Source organism: Rhynchophorus ferrugineus, unplaced genomic scaffold (genome assembly GCF_030347505.1).
Source record: "Rhynchophorus ferrugineus isolate W39M unplaced genomic scaffold, kcgeb_rfMv2 rfM4, whole genome shotgun sequence".
NCBI classification, from domain to species: domain Eukaryota; kingdom Metazoa; phylum Arthropoda; class Insecta; order Coleoptera; family Curculionidae; genus Rhynchophorus; species Rhynchophorus ferrugineus.
In genome coordinates this window covers 35,081,965-35,103,853 of record NW_027472583.1, presented here as the reverse complement: position 1 = coordinate 35,103,853, position 21,889 = coordinate 35,081,965, and the positions used below count along the sequence as shown (strand labels likewise).

The window sequence follows — 21,889 nt, the reverse complement described above, 5'->3', positions numbered from 1 at the left end:
TGAAGTGCTAGATTTCTGGAGTGTCAGGTGAATCTGATTATTTCTGATAAACCATAGAGTGTTTAAGATTCTCCTGAGGAGCTTATTTTGGAAAACTTGAATCCATTTCACGTGGTTGCGTTTAGCAAACTTGAAGAAGACATTAGATCCGTACTCCTCTACGGACTGAATTAACATCTTGTAATGATACCGTCGTGCCAGACCTTGTGGAAAGCTTTGGTTCGGTCCAGGAGGACTGCTCCAAGCTTTTTAAGTTGGTCAAGAGCGTGATGGATGTGTGTGGCCAGACGGGTGGTCTGATGGACGGATGAATTGTGAACGCGAAAGCCGAATTGTTGATCAGGAATGATGTTGTTTTCCTTTGTGAAAGAGATGAGAACATAGAGTATTGCCCTCTCGGCAAGCTCGTATTATTATTTTGCTTTTAAACAATTAATATTTACCTTAAATGCTACAAAAGCGTAATAATATACTAAAAATAGAAAAATGACAAATATAACGTACCATAAGTATGTCACAAAATTACAAATGAAGAGAAAAAAAAGAAGTCTGTAATATGTTTACCTCCGGCCCTCTCGTGATTCGGGCTCTCAAAACATGTTTACGGGTATGGCCATTTATATTTATATGTTAAGTATTAATACATAATTAAACAAAATTGAAAAGCAATTTATTTTATTCAACAACAACTTGCCAATCATTTATTACATATATTACTTCTTCAAGTCTGTATTGTTTCTATTCTCTCTGTATTCTCCTTTTCATCACACTTCCGCTTTAGGAATAGGTCAATTCTTTTGCGATTCACCAACGAATTCGTGTTGGAAATTCGGTCCATTAGGTTTTATTTAGTTCAGCTGATATATCATTAATTCATCCAATTTATTTTTGTATTTAGCATTTTTCAAATAATTCGCAATGATTTAGCATGCAATGTTTCTTATGTCTTGGGTAATAGAAAAGATGCTGACGGTCAGACTCGGCCATTTCCATATCTTCAACAATTGGCTTTTCAGGATGTGGTGCCTTTCGAATGGAGCAACGGAATCGACTAAACTAAAATATCACCATAAATGCTGCTAGATACAGCCTATTAAATAAAGCCTTTAACAATGTTAAAAATAACACTATTTCTACCCTAGTTTCCATTGCATATCGTGTAGTAATTATTTTCGCAAGTTTTCGTGATTTTAAACTCCTTTAGTCGACGGATGAGAATTTGAACTACTGCTATCCGCCTTTGGTGGCCATATTCCCTGAGCTGTGATACTTATGCCAAGAAGCCACAAAATAGGGATCTTTTTCAGAGCTTCAGGATGTTTCCCAGTTGGAATAGTTTATATCTTTGAGCACCTTCAACATATCTTATTTTATTGAAAATTTATTTGATCATTGTTAACTTAATTAATGCAAAAGAGAACAACCCTTTGATCTCATCGGAATCCTACCTCGAGGTGTTTTGTTTCACTCACTAGACCGTTCCAATGCACAGTCTGTAATCAGGTCCGTATCAGTCGCGCGATATAACATATATAACAGACAATATTATAATATTATATTGGTATATATTTTGGTAGTGAATTGTCATAATTATATGTAGTCTATTCAAAGTTTTTTTAGTAATGCGTCATGGATATTGGTGACGTCGAAACACTGCAATGTTGCCGCATCAACTCCGAGTTTGACATCAGCTTCGCTTTGACATAGAAGAAAGTTCTAATCCAAATAAAATAATTGAACAAAAATATTATCAAATATAATTTATTTTAACATTATAGTACATCTAATGCATATATTATCGAAGGGCATTAAACTATATTTTAAGAACACAGGTATAATAATTGGTAGGTTAGATTTGTTTCGTTTACATTTAACTCTTTCCGCACAACCCATGAGGTAGAGTTTCTAGGCGCGTTTTTTTATGCAATGCTATCCTCCTAGAGGCCTAATCCACCTAATTAAAAATTGTATATATGAGAAACGTATTTTACTTTCATTCGAGGGCATATTTACCTTTTTACGTTTAGTTCTTGTTTCCTTCGATGGTGTGTTTACTTATCAAGTCATCTTGGTATCATTGTATATTTTATTTCTTCTGCTATTATCTGTAATGTAATGCTCATGTTTAATTTTGAACAATTACAGTCATATCTCTACAAACAAATCTTTCACGTCCATAGTTGTTTCCACTCTCATCACTCTGTCTCAGGAATTTCCAGCATTGCACAGCATTATCACATATCCTGAAAGTTTCTTTCAGTCACTTTCACTTTCCGTCTCACTATCCAAGTCAATCTCTAAACTGTTAATTTCTAATCTATCCAAATATGTTCACGATTCTACCATTTATCAATTACTTCCTCTATATGTCTTATCAAATTCATCCAAACCGAAGGTGTTATGGTTGACAATGCTTCCTTCCACATATCCAAACAGTTTTTGATGGAATATCCTTCTCGATCAGCAATATATCTGCAATTAATTATTAGTAAATATAATGACCAACAAAACCTAATCGAATGCTATTGTAACTTTTACCTTTTTCCATAAATGTTTGTTGTCTTTACACTTTTTTTGCTACTGTCTTGACAAGAGTTCCACAATGAACCATTTTGAAATATTTAAGTTTCATCAAGATACACAAATTCAAATAGTTTATCAACCTTGGTCTTATTTGATGCCTTTAAAAATTGAATTCTTTTTAAGGCAATGTCTGTTCTAGCCCATTCCATTAAACGTTCCATTCATTTAAAAGTTCCATTATATCTCTCCGCGGGGTTTTCTTTACACCATTTAAACCCCATGCCCTGTAAGAGTGTATGAAAAGGTGTCTTATATTCGTCAAAAGGCTACATGTCCCTAACTCTTTTATGCATACTTTCCAGACAGAAAATTTTCTTTAACATAATTTTATTAAATTATGTTTATATCAATAAAATAGTTTGTGTACTTACTGTTCCTATATATTTCGTATATTTGGTCTCGAATAGAGCCAATATCCAGATGGTCAAGATTCGTCACCCACTTTATATGTAGACAGGTTTTCTTGGGTGAATCTAACGTATTAGTGTTCATCTTGTAAGCGACTCGCTAAAAAACATTTTCAATAAAATTTTAGGGACTTATATTATTTAATATCATCAATAATTACCTCTCTAACGGAAATTATAGGCAAGGGGGGGTCTCCATTATATCGTTCCTTTTCGAAATAACCTATTAAAGTCGCAATCAATTTGTGACCCTGACTATCTATTGTTTTCGGTATTTGATATCATATATTATGGAGCGATTTAAAATTTATCAAAATAATCAAAGCGCTATAATAACGTTTGTCGGTTTTTAATTTGTAGTAACAATAACTAATATTTTGAATAATTTTCCGTACGTCTGACAACTGGCCGCCGTCCGTTTGTCAGACGTATGCAAAATTCTTTAATGCAATAGTGTTAAGAGGTTTTAACTCTTACCTATTAATTATTGTGGTAGTTTAATTAACTGTAGTTTTCAAATATACTATAATGTTAAAATGAATTATATTTGATAACATTTTTGTTCAATTATTCGAAGCCAAACTGAACAAAAACTCAGAGTTGATGCCGAAACATTGCAATGTTTCGACGTCACAAATATCTATGATGCATTATTAAAAAAACTTTAAATATACTATATAATCACAAACATAAATCAGCACCAGGTCCTGGTTGGGTTGGAACCGCTATCAATCGGCTGTCAAGCTACTGTATGATTAAATTACTATATATTATACATAATTATCTGTTCTATATATAAACTTCTGGTTAGCCAATGTTATTTTCTCTATTAAAATGTGTAAATAATAATGTTCATATAATTTAGTTTTACTTAATTACATCAGGTCTCTAGTCCATTTATAGATCTTGTTGAATACTATTTGTAGATTTTCAATAGACTTAGACAGAGATATATTTTGCAACAATTATTGGATTATGCAACAATTTATCGGAAGATGCTCCAAGTACTGCTTGTAGTAAAACAGACGCAGGAATGGTCCCAAAACGGTGCCCTTAAACACTCCTGTCGAAGAAGGTTGGAATGTTGAAAATGGCTTTCAATGTGGGACTCTTAATTTTATTTCACGAAGAGGTAACCTCAGCAGCTGACAGTAGTTCCACGGCAGCAAAATGCTCATATTGCAAGTCGCAAATACCCGTTCAAAAACTTATGAGACGTCCATTCAATTCATTTTCTTTTTTAATACAATAGGGATTTACTAGCTATTCGTCAAGGATATTTTTAAATTTTAATATGATATGAAAACTGTCTATATAATGCCATTTTTCTTTGTAACTTGAGGAGAAAAAATTAATTTCAAAAATTTTATTTAAAAATTATACGCATTAGAACTAAATCAAACCAAAACGGTTTATCCAGCTCAAACCCTCAAAGAACTTTCAAACGGTTAAGCATTTGAGGAAATCAACTGTCAAAAGGAAAAATGACTACCTCTCCAACTGACCGAAAATTCAATTTCGCTTTTTTTATAAGTATATTTTAAAGTCTCCTTTTACCACCTATGAGTTTATCTGGACTGGGCCTAAAGTTTAACGTGGGCTCCGAACCACGGTCCTCAGCATTAAGCCTACCGACTGGCGAGTGACCAACTTTAGAAATCATTCCAGAAGACATCCGGTCTTACCCAGCCTGGTTACTGGAGTAACTAGGATCATTTACCTTGTCGAATTTTACACTCTTGCCTAGAACATTCACAAATTTTAAACAATAATAAAAATAAATTTACGACCATGTCCCAGCAGTATTCGAACCCGCGGCTATAGCACCAGTAGGAGGACCGACCCATCGCCTTTACCACTGCGCCACCAAGCGGGCTCAATTTCGATTTATTTCAACATTACGGTTTAACTGCCTGCCAGATTACAAAAGAAGAGAAAAAATTAATCCAGAAAGAACATTCACAATGACACTGAAGTGAAATATTCATAGCCATACAATTTTGCTGTACATAATATGGGATCAGCAAGGTTTAGCGTTGTAGAAATTAGTTTTGGCATCTATGTATTTGTGTATTGTGTTTGCGTGAAGTTTGTTTAGGTTAGAATTATATGCGACAGCAACAAAAACATATATACATTAGTTCTGAACAGATAGGCTAAGCTCTACGATATCGACCCTTTAAGACTGTGAAAAATTAGGAGGGAAACCAGGCATATTTAGACCCGCACAACACATTTCATTCCTTTGAAAGACATCAAATCGTGTAAATAAACCAGTATATTCGTAGAAACGTGTAGACCTTGGAAACCTGTGGCAAAGATAAATATCAGGGAATTTTTGGGTGTATACTTTCTAGATGGCGAGAAGAACATTTAAGTCAACCTACATTCTCAATTCTAACTAAACACAGCCCTCACGCACAATGCTCACAAATCATACTGCTTTCGAACAGCAATACAGTGTTCGTTAATGCAGAATATTTAAATAATATACGAAAGAAGCGCACAGTTGATGTCACTTTGACATTGTGAAGGTTGTCGTTACCAATAGTTATACCCGTCTATTAATTAACTGACTTCGAAAAAAGAGGAGGCTCTATGATCTCTATATATATTTTATGTATATTCGCCGATTTCTTCGTCAATTATGGCCCGATTATAAAAATTCTTTTTTATTCGAAAGAGTCAACTTCTGAGTTTGTGAGGAACCGAGTCAGAAACCCTCAAATTTCAAAGGCACGTACAAAGTTTTCACATATTTTTTTATCTAAAATAATCAGATATTTGTGTATAATGTTATTGTTGAGCTGATGTGACGGAAAATCGGAATTCGTTCAGTGCAAAAGTCATTCAGTTTGCTTTTTAAGCACCAACCATATCAAATGGGAAGCCGTAAAAATATTATAGACAGTTTTAATAATATTATTAAAAATATTATAGATAGTTTCTATGGTGTAATGGTTAGAGCGTTCAGCTGCGAAACGGAAGTCGCGGGTTCGATTACCGGAAAGGGCGATAACTTTTTGTTCTAGTTTGGTTAGAACATTTGTCAAATTTCCTAGGCTAGGTAACGAACCCCCGGCCCTGAAGCGTTTCTTATTTCATTCATTCTTTCTTTATTCCTATTTCGCCTCATACGGGTTGCACCTGTACTTGGCGTACTTATTGTAATATTTGATAAAATAACTGCGTAATTTAATGAGTAAATATCTAACACTACAAAGAGTAAAATGAAATATTTTTAACAAAAAAATTTAACCGACTTATATAGAACAGATTTTTTATAATACATAAAAACTTTGATTTTTAATACAAAAAACCCGTTTTAAAATAAAATATGTAAAAAAATAAATAATACCTAAGCCTATTCATTTATTTACAAAATTATAGTAGTACTTAGTACTACCGGCTGTTCAGGAAGTCGGTTTAATTTAATCTTTTTGAAATATTTTTTGTAGTTTAAGTTTTAGCGTAAATACAATAATAACTTACAAATTTTCCCCTATAATCAGGAAGAAAAATACGTACAACAAGCATATTACGAGATTGTAAATCCCAAACTATTACTACAAATATCTAGCAACAAACGTAAAATCATCCTCTTGCCTGACAACGAAACGTTGTTGCAACTCTAGTATGATGCTCTGGCGCGTAAATCGATCTTGGTTGGCAGACGAAATACTGAACTGAAATGCGAAAATGGATCGATTATTGGATCGCTGCTAAATTAATACAGGAATCCCTTGTTACACGCGGTCTCGCCAAACATGGTTTCGCTTATCCATGGTTTCTCTTTTCAGGTCTAAAGCAGCTAAGAACTGAGTAACTGTCTTGTTTTGTGATAATTCCTCGCGTGATTTTATAATGCAGCCAATACTTACAAGTCATCAAATCCACGGCCCTTGAAAAATTAAAATAGGGACTCTCTGCTTGTGTTTTGGGAAGCAAATCCTAATGCTTGGGTAATGATGACGCTATTTACAGACTAGTTTATCAATTGTTTTGTGCTTAGTGTTAAAGAGCATTTGGTCTTAAAATCATCATCATTTTAGGTATTTCTGCTTATTGACAATGTGCCCGGACATCCGTCAATCTTAAATTTAAGTTTTACCTCCCAACACAACTTCGTTTCTGCAACCATTATGCATTATACAACCAAGTTATGCATCAAATACATTGAGAAAGTTTTGAAGATATTCAGTCAACAGATTTTGAAGAAATTTTATCCAGTAATGACAATAAACTCACAAAAGCAGAACTCGTTGAACTTCACATATTTCTCAAGAATTAGCTGTAAAATCAACTGCAGGTTTTGGTTTTGAACCTGGATCCTTCACTGGAACGGAGAATGAAGTTCAATAATGGTTTAGATGTTTTTCAATAATGGTTAAAAAAATTATGAAAAAGCCAACAATCCTTTCATGAAAAAAACTTTCTATTGTTACATTTGGATTTTATAAGTCCATATAATGTGGTGACTTGCGTACTGGTGTTTTTTGTTATTTTATGTTTTTATCAGCATTTTAGTTGCTATAAATGAAAATAAATTTTATAATTACGTACATATGTACATAGATTTTACTTCATTAACGAATAGACGAATATAATTCAACTATAAATCTAACAAAATTACATGCATTTCTCCATTTATCCCGCACTTGTATGGATCACTCGTCAACCGAGGTTTCACCAACCGCTGTCATCTTATCAGAACGTAACCCCAGCGGATAAAGAGAGATTACTGCACTTACTTAACACAACGTTGTCAATTTACCTCTATACCGTTCTTTTTATGCCTGATATAAATATTGCATCAATAAGTATCGATTATTCTTGATTGTTTCAGCTTTTTCTTACTTCAACTGTTTACTTCTGGATGGATGTAACTTCGTCAAATGTATGAAAATACTTATTTAAAACACCGCAGTTGTTGCCATCTCTAGAAACCTTTTAATAAATAGTAATCATTGATGTAGCTCTAATAGAATACCAAAATACACAATCAAGTTTATTTTTACAAGAGTACAAGCACAATAAACCTTATATTTTGCATTGTCATAAAATCGTTAATTTTGGTTTTAACAGAGGAAATAACATTGGTTTGCTAGAAAATTATATATAGGATAAACAATTTTTTAATTTATATGGTGGCTTCAAAAATCGAACCAATGTTTATTCATAAGTAGTGAAACTTTTTTCCGCCAGGGTATCTATTAGAATAAATGACAATCGAAAGCATCAATATCTGACTTACGAAAGTCTGAACAATTTGAATGTCTCTTTAAAGGCATATCATTCACACAAAGGGTTAAGTAATATGCTGGTATTACTCCCAATTCAAATAATCAAAAATATTAAGACCACAAAAAGGATATTAAAAAATTTTCTTTCAGTCATTATTGAAAGATTTGAGTTATTGTTCCCTCATTTTGATATTCTCAACATTTTGTGGAATTTTAATAATTTTGGCACTTATTCTGATCAAGACCATTTTAATTTTTGTAAAAGCTTCTTAAATTTTTGTATACGAACAATCTATAGATGGAACAAAACTTCCACATGAATTATAGTTTCTGTAAAATTATTAGATCGTCTGTACTTTCAACAATCAATTATATTATGATGAATTATTGAACTCTTCCATTCCCAAACGTCACTATTGCGTTACATACATTATTAACTATATCAATTTCTGTAGCTGCAGCTGGGAGATCATACTGTAAGGAGATTTTAGGTTAATTGAATGAAATACACTTATTTTAGTAAACTCTTATATCTATAGTTTTGTACACTTTTGAACTATCAAAACCAATCTAATATAAACAAGGAGTAAACACGTATATTGTTTGTATCGCCGGACATTTTATTTAATACCAAATTCGATAATGAAATAATTATTCTTATTTTAAGGAGAAAATCCAATCCTGGAGTCTTGATATAATGTTTCCTAGAAAGCAAGAAGAGCAAAAATATACTTCCAATTAAATATATATGTATATAAATATACTAAATTAAAATTTATTACGATTTAGAATGAGCCAGGAGCAGTTGGAAAATCTTCCTATAATGTCTATACACTGTGACTTTTTAAAGCTGCAGACTCTTATTAACGAATTTTATTAGAAGTTAAGTTAGAAAAATTAAATATTTATAGTATATTTCCACCTTTTTTTTATCAAATCTATCTATTTGTAAAAGCGGGCAATCTAAATATATTTTATTCAACCTGTTGTTTTTCTACTTGTATAAATATATAGAGGTAATAATTTGAAATATACTTTTATAACTTTAACAATAAAAATATATATTTTTAATAACACTTTTCATGTGTGTACTTACTTCTTCCGTCAAATAAAGATTTTGTAGTATTAATGCCGTAATAATTACCTCATTACCTTTTAACGATCATCATATTATCATCATTTATTCAGTCAGCTAAATAGTCAAAGAGTTACGAGAACAAAAACTCAAAGGACGTTAAAATTTAACGTAACATTACTTTTGTCTCAATAAAGGGACTTATCTATATTTCGCACGATGGCGCAGAAGATGCTTGGCGCGTCACTTTTTCACTAAGAGGGTAACGTTTATGTCGAAGATAGAAATTACTACAATAATAACTAAATCACGTTTCTTTTTTCGAATTATTGAATCCGATATGCATAAGCTTGAGTTCTTAACTGAGCTTTGCGATGCTTAACACAAATGTTATTTATTTCTCTATGAGATTGTATTAAAAATGAAGTTATTCATTTAAGGTGCAATAATCAGTGCAAAGTTGAGGAATAAAACCAAAGAGACTAATTGTTACGATTTGGCTACGTCTATTCTATAAAAGGTGAAAAATTCAACCTTTTGAATGGAAGACGCAGCAAGAAGCTCCAAAATATTCGTTGATCATGATCACAGAAAACGATATGAAAAATAGAGAATAAATAGCTAGAGGCCCCAACAGTTGCTTTAGCGAGGCTTAATGATGAATGTGATGAATGTTCGTCCTGCTGTACCAACTATGGCTTGAATGTTATGATGCAATCAGAATTACTATGAGCTTCTAAATACAATATATATGCAAATATATTCAAATTAAAGAAGCAAATCAGATAAATAGGATTGTGCCGACTTCGTTAGCGCAGTGGTCAAGGCGACAGGGCGGTCATTCTACCGTTGCGATTGTCGCGGGTTATAATGCTGGGGCATGGATGTACTTTACGTCTGTGATTGTAAATGTAAATGTCTTTTTAGGCAACAGTGGTAAGTTCAATAAGGAATAACCATCCCAGTCACGCCAGTAACTAGGCTGGATAAGACCGGATGTTTTCTGAGATTGTCTTTAAGTTGGTCACTGGCCAGCCGATAGGTTTAATGCTGATGAACGTTCGAAGCCCACATTAAATTGTTGGTCCAGTCCAGATAAACCCTCGTTGGCAAAAAGGAGACTTTTTTAAAATTTAAAAATTAAAAAATAGGATTGTAATAAAAATACAATTAAATATTTTTAACAATATTAATAACAATCATCATATAATAATAGCTCTATACTATATACGAAATAGCCGAATAAATAAAAACAAACATTTATATTAGATATTGTATTCTGATTGTTGCTTTTTCTTTTACAGGAATCATGTCAAATATTGCAAAAATATCCGTGCTTGGCTTCAAAAGTACTCAACAAATATTATACGATTTCGACAAAAGCCTCTCTTTGCCCGAAAATGTTGTCAACGTATGTAAGAAGACTGGGTTGGTAGGTTTCACATTTTTTATTTATTTTGTTGAAAATAGACAATATCACTTATCAGTTCACCATGTAGACAAGTTTTTTTTATGAAAAAGAATAGTGAAAATATTTTATATAACTAGCCACTATTTTCATCTAGCTTGGAGCTTTAGGTTTTTGGGTTTTGGAGTTGGGTAATTTCTTATTAATGGGATGCACAAATTAAATTCCGTTTCAAAATATGACTGGCTGTTGTGAATATTTCATAATGAAAATCAATTTCAATGTTTTGAGAAAGGTTAAAAAATATTTACCAATAATATTCATTTCATATCGTATTAAATAGTCTTTACTATGTTGAATTTATCAAATTTTGTGTTAACTTAGCATTGTTTACGGATTTAATTGATCAACTGATTGAAAAATTCAGCTAAAGCTTATTGGATGTATATAAAAGTTTATGCTGATAATGTTATACTTATAAATCAGCAGTGAAAACCAGCATCGATCTCTGGACAGCAAATAAAATTCTGAGTAAAATTGGGACATTTGACTGATGGAGATCTCAATTCAATGCAAGAGAAGACTGCAGAATTATCATCAACTTCGGACAACTGAGCGTAGCCATAATGTAAAATCACATTGTTTCTATATTCACTCAGCCATTTCTTCTTTAATGCTCAGCTCAAACTCATCATTTGGTATCAACAGTTAGCTTCCATTATTTTCTGACCGTGAGAAATGTGTTCATTGCCAACAAAGGCACCATCATCGAAAATAATATACATTTTTATTAAAAGAGTATATTTTCAGTTATAGCTGTATCTGAAGCAAAATTATTTGTTGCCATCTTTCAAAAAGCAGCATAGAACAATATCCCAATACCAAAAAAATATAACATCAGGGATTATAGTGTAGAGAAATTAGTGAACTTGCTACAAATCGGAGAACCAACTGATTAAACTGTACAATATAATGTATCAATAACCAAAAAAGAGGCCACATCAAGGCCGTTATATAATTAAATCGTAAACTTAAATACCAACACTCGGCGATTCGTAAAGAACATGAAGAACAAAAAATTATGGCCAAAAAGGGAAATTAAATGCTGACTACTTACAAATTACCCTGTTGATGGATATGACACCTTACCTAATACAAATATAAATGAAGATTTTAGAGTTATAAACCCAATAACTTGAATGAAATTGTTAACGAAGTTAAAAAAATATCAAAAATGCTCCTGGCCAATAAAGGGCACAATAAAACGTATACGTGGAAATTAGAATTATCCCCAAACCAGACGAGTCACCCAGTGATAATTGTTCGAGTTGTTCTTAAAATGCCGTAAGTCGATTATTAAAGAAAGAAAGGCTTTGAATTCAGAAACAAACACTCAACAATTGTTTAAAAGACGAAAGAGCTAAAGGACGTCAACTGAGATTGCGTGATCATAAAAACGTCGAAGTACAACAATTGTTCGACAACAGTGGTCCTACCCGGAGGCTCAAGAGACAAAAATCCTTTGAATTACTATGCTAAACTATGTGTGAAGACTGTCCTGTATTTTAAAAGTATGTGGAGTGCGCAAGTGAGAGTATATCCATCAAACGCTAATGATACGTGTCAATGATACAGATGATGTTCACTGATTCGCATTCGGATTGATAGCTCGACCAAGAAGAGATTCGATCGCGACTTTCGTTGAGAAATGCCTCATAATTTGTGCATTATTCGAACGACTTTCAACGAATGGAGTACATAGCTCTCTGCCCAATTGCCGATAAAATAATCGTCGTTCATACGATTTTTTAACAATCATTTTATTATTCTCATAATACAGAATATATGATGCAAGGCAGGCAATATCGAGAACATTGTATAAAAATTGAAGCCACCTTTGAGTTGATCTTTTTGTAGTATATCTATCAGGCATTTTATCCATCGTGTCTACTCAAGCTTTAGACCAGTTATAAAACTCAATAATTTCGGGTTTTTTCTTTGCACCATCACTAATTCTAGCTTCATGATGCATTGATGATAGCATAATTACTACCTTGTTTTTTTGGCACATAACTACATAGGTAACTTTTTCATGAAAGTCAAACACAGTAGATAATTCTTCTCGCGTTTGTTGTTTGTATTTAGATTAAATACAATTTTTTATTAATATATTATTATTATTATATTATATTTTAATATATTAATAATATTAATAATTAATATTCATTTTGTATATTTTCTTTTCACTTTCAGTGTATATTTTATAGTCTGTTCACTAAGCTTGTAGAATTTCAACTGAACAATGAAATAGCAATAGCAAAGTCGCAATGAAATTGCAAATTTCAGTAAATAAAATCAACGCAGCAAAATATTATATTCTCAGCATATATTCACATATTCACTTAGTTAATTTAGTCTACTAAACTACGTCTATTTAATTTCTACTAAGTCTACTACTTAAGTTAATTAGTCTACCGTCAATGTCCAACATACAATAAAGTACTACTATATCAACAAAACCTAAGCCCAAATACACATAAAACATACAGGGTTATGGTAAGAAGAACAATCTAAACATAACCCAGCGGTTTCAAAACATAGTATTGTAGGAATGTTCGTCGGGTCGGTCGGTCGAAATGTATGGCTGTTGATGCGATTGTTTGTTCGAACACTCACTACTATTTTTGAAAGGAATTTGCACGGGAACTAAAAACACTGGTTGAATCAAATTTGTTTATTTTAACCTATAATTGATACATGTGGTCGACGGAAGAATGGACAGGATATTAGGTTAGGTAGAGGAAGTACGGTAGCGCTGTGGAAGTGGTACTGTTAAGTGGGTGGAGAAAAAAAAGAGAGCGAGACGTCGTCGTGATGGTCTTTTATAGCCTGGAACTGCATGGTACCAATCCACCGGCGTTGCCAACCTTTGAACTTGTTGTAGCTGAATGCGTGGTGGCCTGAAGGATCGTAGCGGTCGCCACAGTATGGTGGAGTGCTCTTAATACCACGTGGTTATTCAGAAAAAGTGATCTCCATAAAAGCCTAGAAGAATCATTAATAAAAACTTCTTCGCCATGTCAGTGGACTAGATGAACTGGAATGGACTTTTATATGGCGCATATAGAACAAAACGATTCAAGAGGATTAATACTTTAGAGCTAGTATATTATAGTAGTAGAACAAAAGCAGAGCATGATCATGTACACTTTAATATTACTATACACAGTTGATGGAATCGATTATCAGAAAATTTTTAGCCTTAATTCGTAGTAATTTAGAACTGTTCAGTCAGAACAACTAACTACTCATATTGCATTTTTTAGTAATATCACTATAGAAATATCAATGCATAACAAAATTACAAAAAATTATACCCTCATTGACTGAAACCCTCATAAGTTTTCGCAAGTCTGATATCATAATGCTAATATGGTTATTATGTTTAGCCTGAGTCATCTGTGTATGGTTTGAAGTACCATCCGACCAAACAAAATCCCGCCAATAATTTCATTACCGAGGATAACTATCAAGAGATCAAGCACAGTGATTGTTTGGAAGTCGTATTTTGTATAAAATACATCATGGACTTTATCGAGGCCAACATAAATTCTCCAACCACCCTCCCTATTGTCTTTGAGTATATAGAGAAACACAACACTGATCCAGCATTCATTAAGGAATTGGGTAAATATTATTTTTGTATGTAGTAACTTAAGGTTTACAGATTTAAAAAAATAGACATAAAAAGACATAAAAATTAGATAACTACAAACTTAACCTTCGAAATATCTCTGGTATACTTACAAAACTTGCAAACTGCAACTTCTTCAGTATTAAGTTGCTTATTACACAGAGCAAAAGATAGTCAGATGGAATTGGGTTGGGTGACTATAATGTACATAAAATAGTTTCTCATTCCAACTTTAATGGGGGCTTCTGAATGACATGAGAGAACATATGATAATATTATTTCTTCTTGTTCTGCAACAGGGCATTTTCTAATAAATTTCTTCACTCAATTTGTTCAATGGAACTAGTTTCCAGCAGTTCGTAGTAAATCAGTCTCTTTACATCGTATCAGATTTCATAAAGAGAATTTCTAAACAGGAATCTTATTTTGTCGTCACTTCGGATTCCCACAATATACATTAGGTGATATTAGTATATATTCTGATTATATTTTCAAGTTAAAAAGTAGAAGAAAAATTAGTAAATATGTTAATCAAAATATTCTCTCTCATGGATACATTTACGAACTATTTCGGAATTACGAGACCATCTACCAGCCAAGCAATACTAAATCGATCGTTACGTCTTGTGATTGCATTGAATTCAGCAGAACTTCTCATTTATGATGTAACAGTGTATACGTCACAATCTTGCATCATGTAGCTGGTTGCTCTCATATAAAAGGATGACTTGTTGATACTTCTCCTGAAAACATAACTTAGAATTGTCGTAATAGATCCATTTTTCATCGGCAATTTTATATACTACATATATTTCTTCTTTTTTGCTTGGTTAGAAATGAAAGCACTATTCCTCTTTATACCACCATAAAATTTTGGATATAAACAGTAGATTCATCAACTACTAAGATGTTTCAAAATTCTTTGAAAGTTACAGCAGGATTTTTATCTAACAAATATTGCAATTTGTGGTCTTCGAACATTTTTGATTCTCTTTGACATTGTTTTCTTTTCTTTCATTTCTTGATTCTTTCATTCTTTGATTCTTTTTGATTCTCTAAAACATCGACATTTTTTATAAAATTTTATTATTAGATGTTTTATAAAATATACATCGATATTTTTAAGAAAAAATAAAAACATTAATTTACCGGATCAACAATAATTAAAATTAAGTACCAATTTTAAAGGTTTATTAAAAATAATTAAAAGGATTTTATAATTTTTAAGAAATATCTTTATTTTTTTATATATCTGCCAAATATATTGATATATAAATATTTATTCAGCATCGCTAATCCAGTGCCAGTGTAAAGTACTCTGAAAGAATGTAAGCACTCGAATGCACTCGCCAAACGTACATTTACGCCATGCCAGTGATGTGCGTAGGATAAAACGTTTACTACCATCACACCTCACTAATAGACACATAAAATAGATTTTAAAATAACATGAGGTAGTTATTAAATTAAATACATAAAACATAACATAAAAAACAAAACAAAAATACAAAAATCTGTAAAAATTAAGTTACCTAATATGTTTTTAAAACATTTAGTTTCTTACAGCTGAATCCAAGGTCGCGGAAATGCTGATCGATTTCTTCATCACTGCTGATTTGAAACTGAATGACGATATGTCTGTTGAAAAACCATTGCTGATCACTATCCTCCACCTCTTCTCTAAGGGTTACATAGTGGACACGCAAAAAGACATTCTGGAAAAGGTTTTACAAATCTTAAACAACACTGACAACGACCCAAAACACTATAACTATAGCTTAGCCATTCTTCACAAGATTTTGTGTAGCAAAGGTGACACTTTCCGCCAGTGGAAAGAAAAGGTTCAAAATTTCTAGATTCGTGGTTTTTTCGATTCATTTCAACTATTTCTTCGTTATAGATTGTACAGACTATCCTCATCAAAGACATCATGCCATATATCTGGAACAATACTGATCAAGATTTACACTATAGCGCTGTTCTGCTTATAAACACGTTAATACGAACATCGCATGGTGAAAAGAAAACACGAATGATTAAGGAGATGAACCAAAGCAAGAACAGAGAACATATCTACAACCGTATAATACAAAAAGAGAATTTATCAAGGAATATGCAGCATGAATTATATGTTTTACAGACCTACATTTTAAGGTATTTTTAACTATATATTTCAATGTTTTAATGCACTGTCATAGCGAGAGAGATTGTCGATACGACCAACATCTAGTTAGTCCAGATCTATCGCCCATTGAAGTAATTATGTTGGTTAGTTTAAATCTCTATTATAAGGAAACTATATTATATGTAAGGAAAACATTTGCTTTTAAGACATTTGATTGGTTCTTTGATTATATTTGTCATACACTTGTGGCACGTGATTGCTCTGGGGTTATCTTTCATTGATCAATAAAATTTATATAAAAAACAACTTAATCCAATGAAAATATAAGTATAAATATAACAGGTCAATTGAAAAGTCTCCGGCCTGACCCATAGATGGCTCTCATAGATGGCCCCATAACCCTCAAAAGATGCGTGTATAAATATGACAGCTGTCGAATCATTTATTTGTAAATTATAGCATTTTGAGTGAAACAACTTTTGTTATTGTGAAAAAATGGATAAAAAGGAATTTTGCGTGTTGATAAGTATTGTTTTTTGAAGAGAAAAATACAGTTAAAGCAAAAACTTGGCTTGATGCCGAGTTTTCGGACACTGCCCCAGGAAAATTAACCATCAAGTATTGGTATGCTAAGTTTAGACGTACTGAAATGAGCACCGATTCCGGTGAACGCGGTGGACGCCCAAAAGGGTTGTTGAACCGACGAAAACATTTAAAAAATCCACAAAATTATTTTAAATGACCGTAAATTGAAATTGAGTGAAATATCAGACATTCTAAAGATATCAACAGAACGTGTACATTATGTCATTCATGAATATTTGGGTATGAGAAAGTTCTCTGCAAAGTAGGTACCGCGTGAGCAAAAACAACGACGGGTTAATGATTCGGAATAGTGTTTGAAGATGTCAAGCGTAATAAACCCGAGTTTTTGCGTCGATATATGACAATGGATGAAACATGGCTCCATCATTTCACTCCGAAATCCAGTCGACAGTCATCCGAGTGGACTACATACGATGAACCCGCTTCAAAGCGTGGGGAAACGCAACAGTCGGCTGGCAATTTATGGCGTTTGTATTTTGGAATGCGCATGGAATAATTTTCATTGACTACCTTGAAAAAGGAAGGACCGTCAACTTCGAATTGCTTCGTCATCCACCGTGTTCTCCAGATCTGGCCCCCAACGACTATTTCCTGTCCTCAGATCTCAAAAGAATGCTCGCTGGGGAGAAATTTTCGTCGAATGAAGAGGTTATCGCCGAAATTGAGGCCTATTTTGAACCAAAGGACAAATCGTACTATAAAGATGGTATCGAAAAGTTGGATGGTCCCTATAATCAGTGTATCTGTAAAGGGAATTATGTTGAATAAAAAAAACTAATTTTGCCAAAAAAAATTATTTTACTATAGTAGGCCGGAGACTTTTCATTGACTTGTTAATATTATCAACCCATTTTTTAAAGATAACCAGATACTTGTTCAAAGGAAAACAGTGCTGCATTTATTTATTATCTACTTTCTATTATACTTATATTGTACTATCAACTTATATTATAGTAATGAACTAATGACTTATAATTTAATTACTAAATCATATGAAAAATTAAATATGTAAGGCACATTGAATATAGTGGTCAAAATAAATAGAAACGCACCACAGAAACCAAACGAATATATCAAATATCGTCGCGGCTCTCAGCATAATGATTTAAAGAAGTAAGACGTTCAAGGTAGTGACCTCTACATATTGGACGTCGCAAACAAAATTCTGCAAAATTGAAAACACATAATTTACTGTCAAGTAAGTTTCCCTTAATATTTTTCTTAATATCCATATCTAAAATTTCCGACCCAAACATTCCCGTTATTGTATACTCCCACTACTATACTCCACATCATTCCACATTCAAGATGTGTTGTCTCTTGAACCTCCCGATAGGTCCATTGTTATCGTGAAGTTATAGAACTTTGACGATTTTTTATTCACTCAATCTCAAGGTGGGCCTTGCAATGCAAGTTCCTTAGATCTGTACGGAGTTTTACAGATATTGCTTGTTATCACATGCATAGAAGTTCATATACAGAACCTTCGTAATGTTCAACATTGTAGTTTATAATAGTCGCTACCCCTAGCTGTATTGTTTGGGCAAATAATTTAGTAAAACTGGTTAGCTTCAATTTCTTCTATATGTTTCTGAAATTCTAAATGTCTAAAAAGTAATATTTCTACTTCATAGACATGTTCTAATAGCCCCATTATATTTCAGAGTTCTTCTAATAGTGGACATTTATTTCCTGCTTTTTCTGCCTTATTGCCAACTGCCATATATAAATTTAATTATAGTTTCTCCGCGTGCATATAGTTTTCTAAGATTCTATATTCTTAAGATGCAATTTATTGTGTCAATTTTAGTATTTTCTGTAGCGCTTGATATTTTGTATTGTTGTAGTTGACGTGAAACTTTCAATGTCGTCGGCGCATTAATATTACCTGTTGCTTTGTTGCACTGAAACAGTTTTGAGTAGAGTAGAACAATTCTCTTGGGTTTTATTTATTTTATTGTTAAAATATATTTCGGAAACTACAAGATATAAATTTAAGTTTATTCAGACCTCCATCAGGTAATGTCGATAGTTTCTTGAATGAGATTTTTCGCAATTTACACTATTAACCTTTGCAAGGTGAGGTATCCTACAGGTTTTTGTATTAGATGTTGTTCTGCAAAATTATCACACCTAGCTTCTTTGTAGTTAGGAAACATCGATAACAACATTATTCAATGATTTATTCAAAGTATCTTTAGTTTTATTGTTTGGTTAGTCAAGGTTAACTCTTGAGGTTGAATAAAAGTATCTATGCAACTAGTTGCTTTCTGTTTTTTAGTCTTTAATTCTTGTAATATTCATTATGTTTCTGTTGTTAATTTATCTTCATTTCTAGAATATTGTATTTCGTTTGCCTTTACTTTTTATACTTTTCTCTTTGGTATTTTCGTAGCTTATGACGGCTGTGTTGATAAAATATTTAGCATGATATTGGAAGCTCGAAGAAAAGGCTGTAACCATCTCAACTAAAAATGTTCATAACATTTTACTGATTTTATGAATGTTTCAATATGACAAAGCTCTCCGCTCAATAAGCGCAACGGTGTGGCCACTTCAAAAATGAACGATCTGCAGTGTCGTGTGATTGTGACTTGATATTGATTTAAGCAACAACGACCTGGAAGAAGAAGTGTTATTCCAACGGGATAATGCGCAGGTGGCAAAAATGGATAAAATGGGCTGTAAATTCTCAGAATTTAGCTCATTCAGCAAATATTTCCTGTTTCCAAACCTGACGAAATGACTGGCTGGTAAGAGATTTGGATCAAATGAAGAGGTCGTTACTGAAACAAAAAATGTAAAAGCTCCTAGGAAGCATTATTTAAAAAGAATACAAAATTCGAAAGCCGCGAGACTATTATATATATTTTTTGACTCTGTCCTAGTATTATAACATTATATGTAATATGGTTACTCTTTTTACAGTCTGTTTAGCGAGGCCTACAAGAGCGACATATTAGTGAACGATAACTCACTATTTAAGCGCGAGGATTTCGAGCTATGCTCTGAAGATCTGCGAAGAATCAGCATACTGATGGAATTTGAAGAAGAAAATTACGGAAACCAGTTTTATCCATTGGAAAATCTCATTCTTAACGATGGAGATCGGAACTCGAGGTGTGACCTTATTGTGGTCTTATTATATATGAGTTATTATTCTCTAACTTTATTTGTTTATTTGAGGCAGAATATCGCTGTCTTCGTCACAGTCTGAGAACACATTTCGTACAGCCAGCAAGAGAAGTTCCTATCGTGGCTATGCCGAAAACTATAATATTGAAAATCCCACCATAAGCCATCTAACACTGGAAGCCTTAAGTAAGTTATTTAAGATTTATATATATATATATATATATATATATATATATATATATATATATATATATATATATATGAAATATGAATTTATATATGATATTTGAAATATTCCTCAACGTATCTTTCTGACAATATGGCGAACTGTGTTAAAATAATGATATCTGATACCCATTGGAACTACATCAGTGTATTACAACAACAACTTCACAACTGTTGCAAAGTGTAATCGATTTTTTGTTCATCGTTATTTCTGGTCCTTTTTGCAAGAATACGTCGTATAATATCCCTTCTGATCTTACCACATGCACATAATTGCTTTATAGTCATAGATAGATGTTGATATGGATCAACTATCTTGGGCTAACCTTTACTTTTCCATTTTTACATTTGGGCTTGTCCATATTAGACCCATTTTTCGTCACCAGTCACCTTACGCCACAGGAAACTATTCCTTTTCTGTCTTTCAACCAATTAAATCGCCATAGTGAAACGGTTCAAAATTTCATATTCAGTCAATTCGTATGATAACAATTTTCAGTTGCCCACTTTTGAATAATTTTGAAAATCATCAAGCTGTCTGGAAGTTTTCAAATAATATTAGCTAGATTTTCGTCCAATAAATCCTTCAATTTATTTTCTCCAAACTTTTTTAATCATCCAGATTATTATTTGTCGTCTACGTGTAAATATCTACTTTTAAATAATAAAAGTTAAAGGTTTAGGGTAAATGATATGGCTTAGTGAATTGAGATAAAACGAAATGAAACCGTGGTGTTATTATGTGACCGTTATTTATTGGCGATATAAAATTTTAATGAAATACAAATAAATGAAAGGTATCGTCGCTGGATTTACCTTTTAACGAGGCTTTGGCAGTCGATAGTGGCACATCTGAACCGAACGCTGGTCAGATCCTGAATGATCGAAAGTACCCTTCAATAACATCCCAGATAAAGGTCTCGGGGTTTCCAGATAATCGTTATCATTTCATAGTCGGCGCTGCTAGCACCCCGCCCGTGTTCAACATATGAGATTATATTTCTGGGTATTTTGTAGACAGTTATTCCATGATGTAAAATTCGACATGCCTCAAAGTCGCTACAAAGGTTTGAAGCAGAAACCCCACACGATTCTAAAAGAGTTTGATAGGCTTCGACAGCAGATTTCTTTAAATCAAACTACGAATGTAATGAAAGTTGCGGATACAAATTTCTTGGATGGAATTTTATAGGTTTTTATGAGATGAAATAAATATTAAATTTTACATTGAAAAATTAAAAAGTATGACTTTTCAATTTCCCTGCTCATTTCACTTTTTCTGATCACGTTCTTCACTCATTTTATTTAAACTGGCTATTTATCACAATGACTGTGACAATGGTTGGCCAGTTTTCTCTATATTATGATATATCTTCTGCATATATTCA

General features: G+C 32.6%; 1 protein-coding gene across 2 annotated transcripts in view; it reads left to right on the top strand.

Annotated features, from left to right (window-relative positions):
• Window positions 1-21,889, top strand: part of LOC143195162 (engulfment and cell motility protein 1) — a 34,397-nt gene that overhangs the window by 5,003 nt on the left and 7,505 nt on the right. Inside the window, exons 2-7 of one of the 2 annotated variants that reach the window (XM_076402105.1) lie at window positions 10,613-10,740; window positions 14,166-14,403; window positions 15,977-16,251; window positions 16,311-16,564; window positions 20,070-20,261; window positions 20,332-20,462. In XM_076402105.1, the coding sequence (XP_076258220.1) occupies window positions 10,618-10,740; window positions 14,166-14,403; window positions 15,977-16,251; window positions 16,311-16,564; window positions 20,070-20,261; window positions 20,332-20,462 (1,213 nt within the window). In that variant the 5' untranslated portion in view covers window positions 10,613-10,617. Of the gene's footprint in view, window positions 1-10,582; window positions 10,741-14,165; window positions 14,404-15,976; window positions 16,252-16,310; window positions 16,565-20,069; window positions 20,262-20,331; window positions 20,463-21,889 lie in introns of those variants that run through there. The other variant, XM_076402106.1, reaches the window with a different exon arrangement.